At 42.0% G+C, this 17,352-nt stretch overlaps 1 protein-coding gene across 7 annotated transcripts in view; it reads left to right on the forward strand.

The window, feature by feature from the left end:
* VAV3 (vav guanine nucleotide exchange factor 3) overlaps positions 1-15,460 on the forward strand; it is a 216,134-nt gene extending 200,674 nt beyond the window's left edge. For 5 of the 7 annotated variants that reach the window (XM_028732630.2, XM_028732625.2, XM_028732627.2 and 2 more), the window contains 2 exons: positions 10,574-10,728; positions 12,218-15,460. In XM_028732630.2, coding sequence (XP_028588463.2) covers positions 10,574-10,728; positions 12,218-12,259 — 197 coding nt within the window. In that variant the 3' untranslated portion in view covers positions 12,260-15,460. The remainder of the gene's footprint in view (positions 1-10,573; positions 10,729-12,217) is intronic. The other 2 variants (XR_013392859.1, XM_028732626.2) reach the window with 2 other exon arrangements.
* Positions 15,461-17,352: the final 1,892 nt, after the last annotated feature.

Genomic DNA, 17,352 nt, shown 5'->3' on the forward strand with positions numbered 1-17,352 from the left:
AACAAAATTGCACTGTTTTAAGCAAAGTAGGTCCATAGAACACTCAATATCTGATAAGGAGGAAGGAGTGCTTTTAATGTTGTTGACAAACAAACAAAAAGATCCCATTATGGCCACTCATGGCTCTAATTTTGAAGAGCCCGTCACTTTTTGCTCATTTTAGATGTTCACCTCTTATTTCCGAGAGCTTTTTATTTAGCAGACAAGGCTTGTAGGAAAATAAATAGGACACTCTCACATATGTTGCTTAAATCAGGCAGTTTTTCTATCACTTTGTAATATGGATGTAACACCTGCATTGCCTACAGCACACTGTAAGATGGGAGACACCTGAATTGCCAGCAGTACATGTGGAAAGGATCTGGTGGTCTTAGTAGACCTCAAGCTTCACATGAGTCAACAGTGTGATGCAGCAGCAGCAAAAAAAGTGAATGCTATTCTAGGTTGCATCAACAGAAGTACTGCTCTATTCTGCCTTGGTCAGACCACACCTGTGGTCTGGGCACCACAATTCTGGGCACCACAATTTAAGAAGGATATTGACAATCTGAAATGTCTGCAGAGGACGGCAACCAATTCCTGCATTGCTGGGGGTTGGACTAGGTGTCCCTCAAGGTACCTTCCAGCTCTAGAATTCTACGGTTCTACCTTGTCTGCAGTGGTGAAGTAAGATCTGCTTGCCAGTCCAACCAGCTTTTGTATGTGGAATGGGGATGGGCTGCCATCTTGTCTGTCTCAGGCAAAAAATATGCCTTTGGCCATCTTCATAAATCCCATTGAATTCAGCAGGACTTAGTTGTGTGTGTGTGTGCATAGAATTAAACAAAATTATCTTGTCCTTCCTATTGTGTTCTCTACTCCCCATTCGGTTCTCCCCATCAAACAGTCTTTGTTGTTTTGCCAGTTTATGATTTTCTTTTCTTTTCTGCCTAACACCCCTTTCTAATGCTTATTTCAGTTTCAAATTCATGTACATGCATTCCTTTTTCCTTGCAATTGCTTGAGAGCTTTTAAAATCCCCACTTCTTTCTCTTGTCTCACTTCGTTTCATGGGTCTGTTATTTTATTCTAGTTATTCTTGTGTAGGAACAGGCACAGGTATTGTACACACATTCTTGTTAAATTAGTAAATGCAGCTAACGTTAATATAATTAACTCCTGCTTCTCTTCCCCTGACTTTCCCCTGTTGAGCATGAATATCTAAAGCGGGATTGTAGGTATGTGGTTAACTGAATGTGCCTATGATCCTCCCCATGGCTGGGAACTCTGCATGAGTATTGTAAGCAAGGAGGATAGTAAGTGCATTCATGCAACTGGGTTTATGTCTCCCCTATTGATCTTCTTGCTTAGTGCAGGCCTGGCACTTGCTCCACAGATACAGATACATTTTGAGAACTCCTGAATAGGTCTACAGTTTTGGGCCTGATTCAGATGGGACAACAAAAAATGTGGTTTGTTATTAGAAGGAGCCACACTAAACCCTTTGGGTTCAAGGGGAAAGAGATCTGAAGCATTTGCTTCAAGTTTTACTTCTTCTGATGTTTGCCATTGCAGCAGAAAGTAGTTTGTGCAAGCCTCTGTTTCCAAACCAGAATCTGAAGTCACAGTTCTGTTGTGGTTTCATTTATATCTGCTTTGAACACAAAACCAGTTTGCAGCATTCACATGAAGTGGTCAAACTGCTGTATTCTACAACTGGAAGCAGAAGTTTGGGGAGTGTGTGAACTAAGGTTGTACTCATCATATATTACTGCTACATTTGAACTGGGCTTAGGCGTCTAATGGAAGTAATATTGAACTAGATTGGAAAATTGTCAGCTCTTTCTTGGTTTCTTATTTCTATTCAAAATGCGGTTGAAGCCATAATTATGTGGTTCTTTTGCAATGACCTTGTGGGATCCAGGAAATAGCAGAGTGAGCTTTACTGCAGCCTATGATGATTACTTGTGCATTTTTGGAGCATGTTAGATCACTATTTTCTCTTTTTAAACATTTTATATGGAGATATAAGATGAGAGGATGCTAGCCTGAGACTTTAAGAAGATGAAGGTTCAAATTCCTAATCAGCTATGAATTTCCAGTCCCACTGGACAAGTCACTGATTCCTTTTCCTAAAAGGAAGGTCAAGAAAATAGTTTTTACATATAGGCTCTGGGAGGGCATGTGGAGTCTTTCCTTGGTGAAACTAAGGAATGGGACATTCTTTTTATTTTTTATTTTTTGCAACACAGCCGAGAAATCCTTAGAAACATCTTCCCCTGAAAACCTGCTGCTTTTCAGATGTTTTGGAGTACAACTTTCATCAGTCAGAGTCAGCGTGACCAATGACTACGACTTCCATGTAGTCCAAAATAACTAGAGCGCACCAGGTTGAGGAAGGCTGGGTTAGGAGAATCCAGCCTTTAATTACTTCACTGGTGACTTATCAGCCACTTTACCCTTAGAACTCAGTGTGGCTTCTTAAATGTGCCTTTGGATCATGTTTTCAAATTGTATCATTATTTGTTGATTTGGGCTATGGTGGAGTAAAGGTGGCACTGTGGTCTAAACCACTGAGCCTCTTGGGCTTGCCGATCAGAAGGTAGGCTGTTGAAATCTGCGTGATGGGGTGAGCTCCCGTTGCTCTGTCATAGTTTCTGCCAGCCTAACAGTTCGAAAGCATACCAGTGCAAGTAGATAAATAGGAACCGCTGTGGCGGGAAGGTAAACGGTGTTTGCATGTGCTCTGGCTTCCGTCACGATGTCCCATCGCGCCAGAAGTGTTTTAGTCATGCTGGCCACATGACCCGGAAAGCTGTCTGTGGACAAACGCCTTCTCCCTCGGCCTGAAAGCAAGATGAGCGCTGCAACCCCATAGTTGCCTTTGACTGGACTTAACCATCCATGGGTCCTTTACCTTATTTACCTTTTTACCTTATGGTGGAGTACTGAGACTCTTCTGCTTTCTGCTGCACTGGAATGTCAGGAAAGTGAAGGGGTGAAGTAAGTCTCAGCCACTTCCCATATGAGCTAGTACTATGTGCAAGGTAAGATAGGGGGAGGGGGGGCAGATGTAGCCTCCAAGGAGAGAAAGAAAAGAACATAAGTTCTTTCCCTAAAGAACTCTCCTATTGCATACCCTCCAACACTTCTCCAATGAATATTATTCTTATTCCATAAGAAGAAGAATTTTATTATTTATACTCCACCCATCTGACTGGGATGCCCCAGCCACTCAAGGCGGCTTCCAACATATATAAAAACATAATAAAACATTTTTAAATCTTCCCTATACAGGGCTGGCTTCAGATGTCTTCTAAAGGTTGTACTCCTCTCCTTGGCTTGGGAGTTGCCTAACTACATACCCTCCAACATTTTTCTGATGAAAATAGGGACATCCTAAGGAAAAGCAGGACATCCCAGGACCACATCAGAAACTGAGATAGGCTTCTGTAAATCTAGGACTGTTCCTGGAAAATAGGAACACTTGGGAGGGTCTGCGTACCACATGTGATAGGAGAAGTTGCACATATTAAACATCTCCCACTATGCAACTGTTAAAGGTGTCGTCTTTGATTCAGGAAGTGGCAGCAGTGAGGTGGCTTATTTATGCTCTGCATGATGCTGCTCACAATACAAAGTGGTACATCTATGTTAGGAAGTTTTTAGTGTCTAGCAAGTAGTGCCTAAAAAGTAACGATTGTGCATGCATTTTGCTGCCCTGTCGTGAACAGGAGTGTTGCTGAAACAACAATGCAACCAACCTCTGCGTGCATACATTTGAGAGAAAATCAGCCACAAAACTGGGAAGTTTGAATTCATATTATTTTGCTTGTTTATTCTAGAAGCCACCCCCAACTCAAAGTGACACACGTGTTTTCCTTTCCTTGCTTTTCCCATGCCCCAAATTAACAATCCTGGGAGAAAGGTTAGACTAAGAGAGAGTGGCTGGTCCTATAAGCTTCATGGGTGGTTGGAAGTCTGAACCTGGGTCTTCCCCACCATAGTCTTGATGCTCTAAGCACTAACAATGCCAGACTGGCTTTCGAAATGCCCGCTCTTCCAAGGTGGAAGGCATTGACTAATGGCTTCATTCTGCACACTGTGCATTGATACTAATTCTGAGGTGGGGGAGGAAGTGGTGGGGAATGGAGCTATACAAGTGGAGGAGTTAGAGCAAATCCACAGCCTTTGTACCTCTGCTCGGTAAGAGGAAAAGAAAAGGAAAAAAGGAAGGCACAGATTTTTGAGTTTGGGGAGTCTGAAAAAAAACACCAAGTTTCTTCAGGGAAATCCATGTTTCTTGTTAACAGAGACAGCCACACCATACCTTTGAAACACTCTTATACCATTTTATGAGGTATGAAGAATGCAGGGAACTGTAGTTTGTTGCAGGTGCTTGGAATTGCATAGGTCTGTGAGGCCAGCACCCTTAACAAACTACAGTTCCCTGGATTCTGTAGTTAAAAATAGAAGTGTTTTAAATGTATGGTGTGGGTTGCTAATATTTCAATATCATTTAACCAATTTTATCAGCAGTATTATATTACCAATATTATTTTATCAATATTTCAATGTCATTTTGCTTGTCTCTCTCTTTTTCCTTTCTTTCTCTAAGCCCCTTCTTTGTTCTGTGGGTTTTCTTTTGTAACTCCTCCAGACTACAGCTTTGTTCCCCCTTCCTCCACTCCTTTCTGGTCAGGTACTGCTTTACTGCTTTTATATTTCTTCTCAATTTGCTTCTGTTTTGCAAATAAAATATTTCTGTTTCTGTGTGCAGTGCAAGCTAGGGAAGGGACGGATTCTCCACCTGCCCCCCCCCCAATTTGAATATAATTTGACTAAACACCAGATTATGGTTTATAAAGATGGTCTCAAAGCCTTTTGAAAGTGACTTATTTCTGAACAGCTACTCCATGGCTGGGAAAATATTTAACCTGGCCAAACAAGTGAATGGGAAACCATTGCCATGTGATCTCACACACAGATGAACACATACAAAGTTTGGTTAGCCATTGTTTTCTCAGCTATGCAGGTGCTGCTCTCAAATAGGTGATTGCCGTACATTTGTGAGAATGTTGAAAAGCCATCAAGGCTGATCCTGGAATAATAATATGCATTCAGAATTTGCAGTTCTACACAGCTGTGGCTGAACTAAGCCTAATATGTATGATCATGATGATACTATAAATAGCTGTTGAACATCTCAAATTACCATATTCTATCTGGACATAGTCTCAAAATCTGAAAACAATGCTTTTGTGAATCAAAATATTCGTCCCATCCCTACGTCAGAGCTTAATGCAACAGCATTCTTTGGTAAAATACTTCAGTCTAAAAAAACAACAACCTTCATTAGAGTTTTGCATGCACACTATCCATCTGTTTTTATTTTCTATGCATTTGTATTGTGTTTCTTATTCTCTTTCAAACTTTTATTGTACGTCAATAAGCATTTAGAATTTTTTAAGATGCCACAAAGGGCCAAGTTTCTTTTTTCTTTTAAGAGCAGAGAGAGCTCTACGGATGTGACCTCTGCTGTTATATATCTATTTATATTTACAGCTCAGCCAGTCCTAAAATGTGTTTGTGTGTTGTGTGCAATATCAGTAAAAAAAGGTCTTACCTAGAGTGAAAATCATCACATGATAGCTAAAAGATACCCTCCATAGTCAAAGGGAGCATATTTTATTAGAAATACAGGATATAACGATCCATACCTAGGACTGCCAATCTGGTAGGTTAAAAATATGAGGAATTGATTCAAATATAGCCGGGAAACAGAACCTTTGGACCTCCAGATGTTGTTGGACAACAACTGCTGCAGACCTTGACCATTAGACATACTGGCTGGGGCTGATGGGAGTTGGGAATCCAACAACATCTGGAAGTCCATAGGTGCCCCATCCCTGATGAGATGGTTTGGTGGGCCAGGAGATGGAGGCTGACAAATGTAGTCTCAGTAGCAAAAGGATGGGTGGGAAAGAAACTTCCACAAACTTGAGGCAAATCTGCCAAATGGCAAGTAGGATGCATGACAGTCAGCAACTCTGTTAGCTCCTCTGCTTTGCAAATCTTCTTAGGGCTTGTGGTTGGCTAACTGTTGTAGACACAGTGACTAAAAGAAGATTAGACATTTTTTTCTGGAGGTTACTGACAGCCACAATGGCTAAATGGAGCCTCTGTTTGTAGACCTGGTGTACCTCCAAGGGGATACAAGTAACAAGGAAGGACTGGTGTCTTCATGACCTGTTTGTAGGCTTCTTAAAACATTCCTGGAAGCAGAATTTCAAATGAAATCCTGGCTTAGTGGAAAATCTTGCTTGATGTGAGCAACCCCTTACTTAAAGTCCTCCTTATTTAGCCTCTGTGCTTTCTTGGAGTTCCTGTCCTCATGGTTGCTGCTTTCCTCCTGTCATAGTTGACATCTCCTTAAATGATGTAAGGGAAAAATTAGAGCATTTGACAACTTTAAGAATAATAATAAATAATAAAATTTTATTTATATCCCGCCCTTCCGCAGCCAAAGCCGGGCTCAGAGCAGCCAACAACAGTAAAATAATACAACATTCTAAAATCATTTCATTATAAAATTAATTCAAATCAAATTAATGGCAACCATTGGGCTAGAGTTCTGTGCGGATTGCCAAAGGAGGGAGTCAGACTGTGCCTTGGCCAAAGGCCTGGTGGAACAGCTCTGTCTTGCAGGCCCTGTGGAAAGATGTCCCGCAGGGCCCTAGTCTCTTGTGACAGAGCGTTCCACCAGATCGAAGCCACAGCCGAAGAAGCCCTGGCTCTGGCTGAGTCCAGCCTAACCTCTCTGTGGCCCAGGACCTCCAAGATGTTTTTGTTTGAAGACCGTAGGTTCCTCTGTGGGACATACCAGGAGAGGCAGTCCCGTAGGTACGAGGGTCCTAGACGGTATAGGGCTTTAAAGGTTAAAACCAGCACCTTAAACCTGATCCTGTACTCTACCGGGAGCCAGTGCAGCTGGTATAGCACCAGGTGAATGTGATCCTGTGGCGAGGACCCCGTAAGGAGTCTCACCACGGCATTCTGCACCCGCTAGAGTTTCTGGGTCAGTCTCAAGGGCTCAACTTTGGCAAAAGTGTTGGTTTATGGCCAGTAGTGGACAATGTTTACATATTGGAAACGTAAGCGGTAATCAAATGGCAGATTCTCTTATTCCCTCCCCCTTCCTTTTCTCCCCAAAGTATTGATGTAGTCTTATATTTATAATACTGGCTGCTTAAAGGGATTGTGCATTAGGTACTATAGTGACAAAAATAGGGCATAATTTATTTTCAGGCTGCGATTTTATATCAGGCATTTCAATTTTGGTCACCGAAGTGTGTACAGTTATTATTTTTTCCCAAAGTACAGTATCTATTACTGTTATGGGAAAACTGCCGCAGTGTGTAAAATATTGCCTTTTGGTACCATATGAGTCCACAATAAACTATGACACAAAAGCATGTGCAGCAATTTTGGAACGCAAATGGTGATCTTCATCATAGCTGTCTATATATTTTTCTCCTTTGGATGCCATTTTATATATAACTCTTGTGGTTTTAAATTGGGGAAAGCCAGTTCTTCTGTCTGCAATGGCCTTTTTGTTTTGTTGGGGTGGTGGCTGGGTGGTAGAAGTGCTTTCCCCCCCGTGATGAAATAATTTGGGTTCAATAAATGTAACCACCACCACCCCTCCTCAGTTTGCTGTGATAATGATTGTACCTTTGCACCCAAGAATCATTTTTTGCAGTGATCTGAGAAATTTCTTTCCATCTTCACTGCTCTAGTTGGAATTTACATGAAGTCACTTTGCTTGACTTCTAAGACTAGCTTGAAGGGAGTGGCTTTGCCTCTCTCTGTCTCTCTTTCTCCACCGTAGGATCAGCAGCCATTACTCTGGTCCACACCCCATCATTTCTTGAACTGCTTGGACATTGTGCCAATGATATTTTTAAAGTAGGGAAATGCAGATTATGGCATGCCCTTCCTCTTAGCTCTACCCACTGATTTCTTCCTGTTAAGGAAGGATTTTTTTTAAAACATCAGAATATATATTTTTAGCTGCTTAAAACTTTTTTATTTTCTGATAATTTTTAACAGTGGACTGATTTGGTTGTTGATGTTTTATAATGTATTTCCCGCTGCTGTTTCCAGGCTTAGGTTGCTAGCATTTGAGAGCCAGTGTGGTGTAGTGGTTAAGAGCAGTGGACTCATAATCTGGTGAACCGGGTTCGATTCCCTGCTCCTCCACATGCAGCTGCTGGGTGACCTTGGGCTGGTCACATTTCTCTGAAGTCTCTCAGCCTCACTCAGCTGACAGAGCGTTTGTTGTGGGGGAGGAAGGGAAAAGGAGATTGTTAGCTGCTTTGAGACTCCTTAGGGTAGCGATAAAGCAGGATATAAAATCCAAACTCTTCATAATGCTGCAAATAATTCTTATTGACTTGATAGCACTATTCAGTCCAATTCCTGGTCCCTTGCATGTTTTTGGGTTTTTTTAATCTTCTGCATGGCTTCATTCCTGAATATGAGCACAACAATGTTCAGTTTTGTCATCTCATCACTTTTCTCAAGCATCTTATCCTCCCTTCAAGAACAAAAACAGGGTTTCCAGAGTGAAGTAACATCCCCTCCACTTCCAGCTCAGTCGCTAGAGCATGAGACTCTTAATCTTGGGGTTGTGGTTTCAAGCTCCATGTTGGACAAAAAATATTCCTGCATTGCAGGAGGTTGGACTAGGTGACCATTGTGGCCCCTTCCAACTCTACAACGATTCTGTACAAGTAGTAAGGCAGTCCTTGTGCTCAGGCTTGCAATCTAAGAGAAGTTACACAAAAGGAAGAAAAGGTTGGGGAGGGATGCAGGGAGGAAAGCAAATTGAATCAGCTAGTTAAATAGTTCTTGTAAGGAACAGCTGGAATGGAAACAGTTCATAAAGAGGAGGAGGCAGAACTTGCCAGTGTCTCAGCTGACCAAACAGTAGGGCCCTGCAGCTCCTTCTCTCCTTCTGCCTTTGCGTGGTCGAATGGCTGCCGCTAGACTAGATAACATGCTACCTAGATGATGTGTGATTTACGTCCTTTTTAAGATTCTGGCTGATTGCTTGTGATCATTATTGCCCCACTGATATATGCACACCAGCCTGTGTGTGAAGGAGGTGCTCATTTGTGATAATACAGTGGTGCCTCGCAAGACGAAACTAATCCGTTCCGCGAGTCTCTTCGTCTTGTGGTTTTTTTCGTCTTGCGAAGCACGGCTATTAGCGGCTATTAGCGGCTATTAACTGCTTAGCGGCTATTAACGGCTTAGCAGCTTAGCGGCTTTAAGAAAAAGGAAACAAACTCGCAAGAACTCGCAAGACGTTTCGTCTTGTGAAGCAAGCCCATAGGGAAATTCGTCTTGCGGAGCGACTAAAAAAACGGAAAACCCTTTCGTCTAGCGAGTTTTTCGTCTTGTGAGGCATTCGTCTTGCGGGGCACCACTGTACTCCACATAGCTGCAGTGTGTGTATTTGTGTATGGGGGGGGGGGGAGGAGGGAAAGAGGGGAATTTAAAAGCCATTTATTTATTTATTTATTTGAATTTATACATAGAATAATAGAATTGTAGAATTGGAAGGGATCCCGAGGATTATCCTTGCAATGCCGGAATCTCAGCGAGATAATACATGACAGCACTTGATTGTTTTTGTTTTGTTTTAAAAAGCTTAAAAGCAGTTTACAAAAAGATAAAACAAATTTGACTGGCCCATGCCCTTTGTTTCTTACAGTGCATTCTCATGCATATTTGCTCGGAAATAAGTTCCATGGGGTCTTATTATCAGGAAAGTGTGCCTAGAATAATTAGGCTTAGAATCGCAGGACGAGGAATGGGGGGGGGGGGGGAATGACTCAAGATAGAAACAGCAACACAAATTTATAGTGGAAACCTTTTTTAAATTCTAAGGCTCTTTCTCTGAGGTTATTCTGCTGTACTGCTAAGTGAAGTGATTTAAAAAAAAAAAAAAGGTTGGGATTGTCTAATTATTTATACTATCCTGAACCTAAGCAGAGGTCCTTAGAAATATGTTCCATTTATTTCAACAGAATGACCAACATCCAGTGAGCCCCATATATGAGCAATTTGTGTATGTGTGTGGAAGTGTGTGTGCAAAAGTGCTGATTTTTTTCCTCTTTCTTTCTTTCTAACCCTTCATGTTACTCGGGAGGGTCTCCCAACATTTCACATGCAAAAGCCTCAGGGTGTGTGTAGAATAATACCTATGACCCATTTGGTTCCCAGTCAATGTATATTTAGGATGATTTCCCCTACTTTTTCTGGGTTTCTGTTTGGCTTTGTTTAAAACAAACAAACAAACAAACAAACAAACAAACAAACAAACAAACAAACAAACAAACGTCTAGTCAAGAAAACATCACACTGAATGGATTTCTTTTGCACTTTTTCATATGGTCAGCTTGCATTTCTGTGTTTAAAAATACATTTGCTTGCACTTGTACTACAATTGTATGCCGTGCTGAAATAATTCAACAGCTACGCAGTTAGTGAATTTCTAATTATGTTGCCTTCCTGTGTTCCCAAGCAGTGCTGAGTCCCAAGGTTCTCGGTATAGCTATTGCCCGCTATGACTTCTGTGCACGAGACATGCGGGAACTGTCCCTGGTCAAAGGAGATGTGGTCAAAATTTACACCAAGATTAGTGCCAATGGCTGGTGGAGAGGTGAAGTAAATGGAAGGGTAGGTTTATGTTTTTGACAGCATACTTTTTTGTATATTCCATGCTTTGAAGAATGTTAGCAAATGCTTCTTTAATTTTGTTCTGTTTATTTGAACTATTTTTTATCCTAACTTTCTGAGGTTTGAGCTGAAATACAGTGGTACCTCAGGTTAAGTACTTAATTCGTTCCGGAGGTCTGTACTTAACCTGAAACTGTTCTTAACCTGAAGCACCACCTTAGCTAATGGGGCCTCCTGCTGCTGCTGCGCCACCGGAGCCCGATTTCTGTTCTCATCCTGAAGCAAAGTTCTTAACCTGAAGCACTATTTCTGGGTTAGCGGAGTCTGTAACCTGAAGCGTATGTAACCTGAGGTACCACTGTATGCTATTCCTTGAGTCCCATTGTATTCAGTAGGGCTTACTCTAAGCGGAGATGCCCAAGGTTGCACTGTTAGGGTCTTTAACCAAACTAGAAAATAAAATACTTAAAATGAATAGTGCTCAACAATCGGCAAATTAAAATGGCATAAGCAGCAGCAATATAGCTTTCAAAACATTTCTATGGGAGACCAGGAGCAGCTCTACCTCACTGGTGAGTTCATTCCTGAGCCAGAGGTAAAGGCACCTGGAAGTGGTTCCAAACTGCAGAACTCAGCTGCAGCAGGGCTTGTCCAGGAAGAGGCTGTCTCAAAAGATGTGTGAGCCCCAGGCCACAAATGGCATAAAAGTAAGCACTGGCACTTTAAATTTAGTCTGGAAGCAAACCAATATCAAGTGTTGCTGATTGCAATTCCAGCTTCAGCATTTGAGTTGTCTTTCAGGGCAGTCCCTCCATAAATCACATTGTGGAAATCAATTCTAGGCATGATGAAAGCATGGAAAACTGTATGTGAGCATGTGAGACACTTCTTCTCAAAGACAGTGCAAAGCCAATGCAGTTAATAGAAGATGCCTCCAGTCCCATGCTAGTCTTAGGAGCAAGACAGATGCTTCAACCACTGTTTTGTTTGCTTGAGTAGTGTTCAGTGTCTTGAGTGCATTCACAGTCCTTATTGACTATACAGTGAGTGTAATTTAACCTTCAGTTTTCTGTGTAGAGGGTACACACACACACTCAGTCATATGAGTGCCCACTTGCTGCTTGAAGTGGTACAAGCAGGTCTGCTGCCTCATTTGCTGAGTACTGAGTCTGTGCTTGGCATGATTGTATTCCTGTCTCAGCTGAATGCCAAAAGTTCCTGAATTGCTAAATCTAATGTTGGCAGTCAGCCCTATTTCTGATCATATTTCTATTTTTTGCACGCTTTGGGTCATTAACTTGATATCTTTATCCAGAGAGACGTTGAATGCTTTGCCACAAAAATTAGTTTGTCGCACCCTTTTCATCCCCTTTCTCACTGTTGTGAATCATACCTAATTTGAACAGGTGGGTTCTAAAGAAAATTATCCTGTGCCAAAGGAATATCAATTTAATATGTTGTGCCTTTTCTTTCCTGATGTTCCCTTTAGGTGGGTTGGTTTCCCTCAACGTACGTAGAAGAGGATGAATGATTTGGAGTCCTAGCTGGTACTCTCCATCATAAACTTCAGGGACTGTGAATTTCAGCCATCTGCAAAGCATTATTCGTCTTGTTAAGTATTTGAAATGCAGCGCTCCTGTCTGTTAAAACCCTCCAGTCTTAACACTGGGATTACTGAAGAAGTTTGTGTTGACAGATTAATATCTCACTCAGATCTGTGCAAAGAAGCAAACTGCCTGCCCATCACCACTGGGGACCAGTTCAAAACTCTAACTTCACCTTCCTGAAAAATCACTTCAAAACAGACTTTTTAAAAAACGCTTCTTTTCATTCCATCCTGCTGTACACATTGAATACTAAGTATGGGTATCTATTTACTAACCTTCGTTTCTTTTTTCTTTTCCTGTTAGCTAACATCTCTGATGGCATTAGGAGATGAAGGCTTGCTTTATTGTTGCCTATCATAGCTTCCAGGAGGAGCGGGGGGGGGGGGGGAGAGTTTTAGCATTCCAGTAGTCATGTGGTCAATATTATTTGTCTTGAAATATCCAGCAGCAGCAATTAACCTTGCCAATGACTGCATAGCCATCAAGGATGCAGCCTCTAAACACACTTTATGGGGACTAAGCTAAATTCAACACAGCTCTGTGTGTAATTCTGGGGAGGAAAAATACAAAGGAGTTCAGTCTTTAATTTGATGGGTCATTTTAACTGGCTTGTCTGTGTCTGTGTCTTTTTCTTTTCTTTTTTTAAAAAAAGTTTTATGAAACAGCAAACTTCAGGAAGTGTTTTTTGGGTTACCATACAGTTGCGTTAGAAAAAGGGATTCGGTAGTATTTAAGGTTACAGATTCCTAGCACAAAATATTCCATACAGAACAGTGATTTTAAAATGCACACGCCCATATATTTTGCAAAATTCCATGTACCTAGGAGATGTTATGCTTTTATGGATAAATCTTTGGGCATGGTTCGATATTCTACCTTGGCCATTATTGAAAGCTCTGCTAATATGCAAGATCCCCCTCTCTCCAGTTGCCTTACTTGTCTCAGTGGGACCAGTAATAATATAAAAAGTTGTGCTGTGTACTTAAAGAAGGTGGTATTATTACAGAAAGCAATTCATGGGAGATGTTTCCTCCTCCTCTCCCGCACCCCTCCCCAAGATGAACTGTGCTTTATTTCTGAGACAAATGGTAATTTCCTCATTCACTGGCTTTCATTATTGGGGTGGACTCAGATTTTTTTCACTATAAAAGTAAACTGCAATATTTGGGACAAGTTGATAAGCTCTTTGCAGTTTCTAGGACACTAACAATCAGATCTCTCAGGGTTCTCGCCTTCATGTTCCATCCCTCAGTTTTGTCAGGCAGAGAGCAGAAGTTCAGAACTGTATAGGAGAGCAAGTAATTCCTGATGCCCAGCTCCCAAGAGTTGGAACAGTAGACAATGATACCACACACAACACTTAACGAGAAAATATTCAAGCAGATTGTCTGGCAAATACATAGGGTGGGATCCAAAGGATCTGGTGCTTCCTGAACTGATTGAGGACCCAAATTTCCCATACCTGCACCTCTTTCACCAAGAAGCTGCTCCTGAAGGTCAGAGCATACTTCCACCATGGGTTCCCTACTTGTGAGAAGCTGCAAGCAGAAGTCAAAACCAAAAAAAGTTCCTGCATGTTCAAAAGCACTCTGGATTAACAGGGAGGGCCTCTTGGATCCACCATCAGGGGGGGGAAAACCACATCTCTGGTTGATGTTTCGCCTGAGTCTCATTACCCATAAAATTAGCAGAAGCCTTGGAGAGTTTTGTTCCATCTCACAAGGTTGTGTATTGTGCCTAGAGACCATCCCAACTTGGTGCACACAGCCCATTTTGTCCCTCTCTCCCCCTTGCCATTCCTAATGCTCACTTGCCTCTAGTTGAATGCTTGGCCCATTCAGTTGCCAATTGATCCAGAATTTGCAAGGCCTCTCCAATCTGCCCCCATTAAGGAGCTTGTCATCAAGCAAAGAGGATATCTCTGTGTATACCTGTAGCATACAGAAGTTCAAAATGATGTCAACTTTGATTTTATTGAATACATTATTTTGGTGGAACCAGCTGCAGCATTTGTAAAAGATTGCAGAAATGTATTTTATAAAATGACCTGATCTTAAATGTTAGATTAGGAATGCTCCCCTGGTGCTTTTTTTCTGTACTAACTAGTTTTGTCTAGTGGACTTGATCTCTAAATGGGCAAAATTGCTTTACCAAAAGCTATTGCTGACTTTTAATGGGATATGGTTTTGTCTCTAGGTCTGTGAAACGTATTGTGCAGTGTCATCAGTGTTTATCTGTCTTGTAGAGGGAGAATCAGCTTAAGGTAAAGATTAAGAAATGTATCTTTTCAAGAAAAGATTTTGATTAATAGTTTAGGTAACCTAAAGTTGCTGTTTGCTAATTTTTGCAACTCAGGGGCTTAATGGAACTCAGTGAAGTCATGTCATATCTAAATACTTCCCTCCTATTCATGCACCTCGGCCCAGCAGTTCTTTAGGGGCAGGGGATTTCCACTTGTGAAAGAGCTTCTGCATTAACTTCAGCAAGAGAAGAGAAACAGCTTAGTATGTGCAACTGAAGTGGTCAGTTTTCAACCGCAGATAAACACCTTGCTCATCCATTGGTTCCATAAATCACTCTCTCCACCTGCCCGTTATAACAAGGAGGGACTTCTCTTTGTTTCACAGCAGTGGGGAGGAGATGGGAGGGGAGGGGAGGGGAGGGGAGGGGAGGGTAAGGGTGGACCAAGGCTCCATCTTCTTTTACTGCTGCATATCTCTTAAGGGTTGAACAGAGTCTCTGGATTGTGACTTTGCAATCCAGCACGGAACCTTTTGCACTGCCGGGCTTTCTCTTCTCTTTCCAGGATAGCGAATGTAGGAGCTGAGTCATTCTGAAGCTCTGTGTGTGCACCTACAGAACTCTGGACAGGACTGTGCTTGTTGTGTTGTTGTTTGTAATGCCCTGTGTTGAATAAATTAAATGCTGCATTGTATTATATTTCAAATACCAAAGATTTAATATGCCAGAGCCATTGGTTTCCCCCCTTCTTTCTGCAATGCATTTTCTTTTTGCCTCTCTGTCTGACCTTGCTCTCACTCAGGGAGCTGGGGCAGTACTTTAATTTGTAATATTGTGTAAATATGTGAATATATTAATAAACTGGTTAATTTCTTGTTTAATGACTCAGATCTTATGACTGGTTATATCGCAAAGGCTTGGCTTGCTATTTTGTAAAGCTTCCTTATTATTCCTAACGTGTCTCATATCTTTCCAGAAACATATTGAACACTTGATTATGCATTGTTTTGTAAGGTTCAGTTATATTTATATATGAGGCCATCAGAGCTCAGCTGAAACATCAATTCCAGCTTCACAGCTCTTTCCACGGGCTGCAAAGTTGAGCTCTCCTTTTGTCATTTATTTGTTGGTCCAGCTGTGGTAGGTGGGAAGAGAAAAGGAAGAAGTCAATCTTCTTTACTTATAATCTGCTGTTCTTAAATGCTTTGGTCTTATCATTGGTATTGTGCATTTTTAGTTTTTATTGTTTATTCTTTCACTATGTTAATCCCTGTAAGCAGCTTTGTGTGTTTTTATAACACAGAGGTAAGATAAAAACAATACTTTTTGCAAGTCTGCAGCTAAGAAATATACTAACACAATATTGGAAAATGGCTACTAACTTAATTGTAGAGGCATGATGGGATAGACCCAGGCATAGGCAAACTCGGCCCCCCAGATGCTAACAGGACCAGTGGTCAGGGATTATGGGAATTGTAGTCCCAAAACATCTGGAGGGCCGAGTTTGCCTATGCCTGGGATAGACTATGGAATATAGCCCTTATGGGGAAACTAACAAAGAATCTTAGAGCAATCAGGGACATAAAAGACTGAAAGCAATTTTGATATGGCATTGCACAGGTTTATTCAGCACACTGGAAAGGACATTGTCCCCTTAAATACCAGGTACCCACCACTCACTCTGAGACAATCTATTAAGGTGGAGTGTAGAAGACACCTAACCGATGTAATCAACTCTAAGCTATTACACAAACCTGCTTATCGTCTGACTATTATTTACATTGTACAGTATGTGCAAAGAATGTTTATTGGAGGTAAGGATTGTTTGTTATATGTATTTTCAAAGACCAGAGGTTAGTGAGCACAATTGCTTGGGCAATTGGGGAAAGCTTCCTTACTTTCCTGCTCAGTACATTGAGGCTGTGAGAAAGAGGCACTTTTTGTAGCTATGAACAATGACAGAATAAACAAAAGCAAAATAAATTTGGGGAGGACTTTAAGGGGGCATTTTGTGTTGTGCCTCTGCCAAATTCAAGCCGAAGAAGTACCTCAGTGATATTATACCTGATTATACCTGCTCCTTATTTAACATTTCCTCCTGTGGATCCTAGGACTTGCCGATCGAAAGGTCGGCGGTTCGAATCCCCGCGGCGGGGTGCGCTCCCGTTGCTCGGTCCCAGCGCCTGCCAACCTAGCAGTTCGAAAGCACCCCCAGGTGCAAGTAGATAAATAGGGACTGCTTACTGGCGGGAAGGTAAACGGCGTTCCGTGTGCTGCGCTGGCTCGCCAGATGCAGCTTGTCACGCTGGCCACGTGACCCGGAAGTGTCTGCGGACAGCGCTGGCCCCCGGCCTATAGAGTGAGATGGGCGCACAACCCCAGAGTCTGTCAAGACTGGCCCGTACGGGCAGGGGTACCTTTACCTTTACCTTTTACCTGTGGATCCAGATCAGCAGTTCCACCAGAAACTGCATCAAGGGTTCATCAGCAATGGCAGATAAGCTTCTCTGAAAATCAGTGTTGCCCATCACAGTGTCGCCAGTATGGTGTAGTGGTTAAGAGCGGTAGTCTCGTTATCTGGGGAACCAGGTTCGCGTCTCCGCTCCTCCACATGCAGCTGCTGGGTGACCTTGGGCCAGTCACACTTCTTTGAAGTCTCTCAGCCCCACTCACCTCACAGAGTGTTTGTTGTGGGGGAGGAAGGGAAAGGAGAATGTTAGCCGCTTTGAGACTCCTTAAAGGGAGTGAAAGGCGGGATATCAAATCCAAACTCTTC

The sequence above is a fragment of the Podarcis muralis genome, chromosome 5 (genome assembly GCF_964188315.1).
Source record: "Podarcis muralis chromosome 5, rPodMur119.hap1.1, whole genome shotgun sequence".
Classification (NCBI taxonomy): domain Eukaryota; kingdom Metazoa; phylum Chordata; class Lepidosauria; order Squamata; family Lacertidae; genus Podarcis; species Podarcis muralis.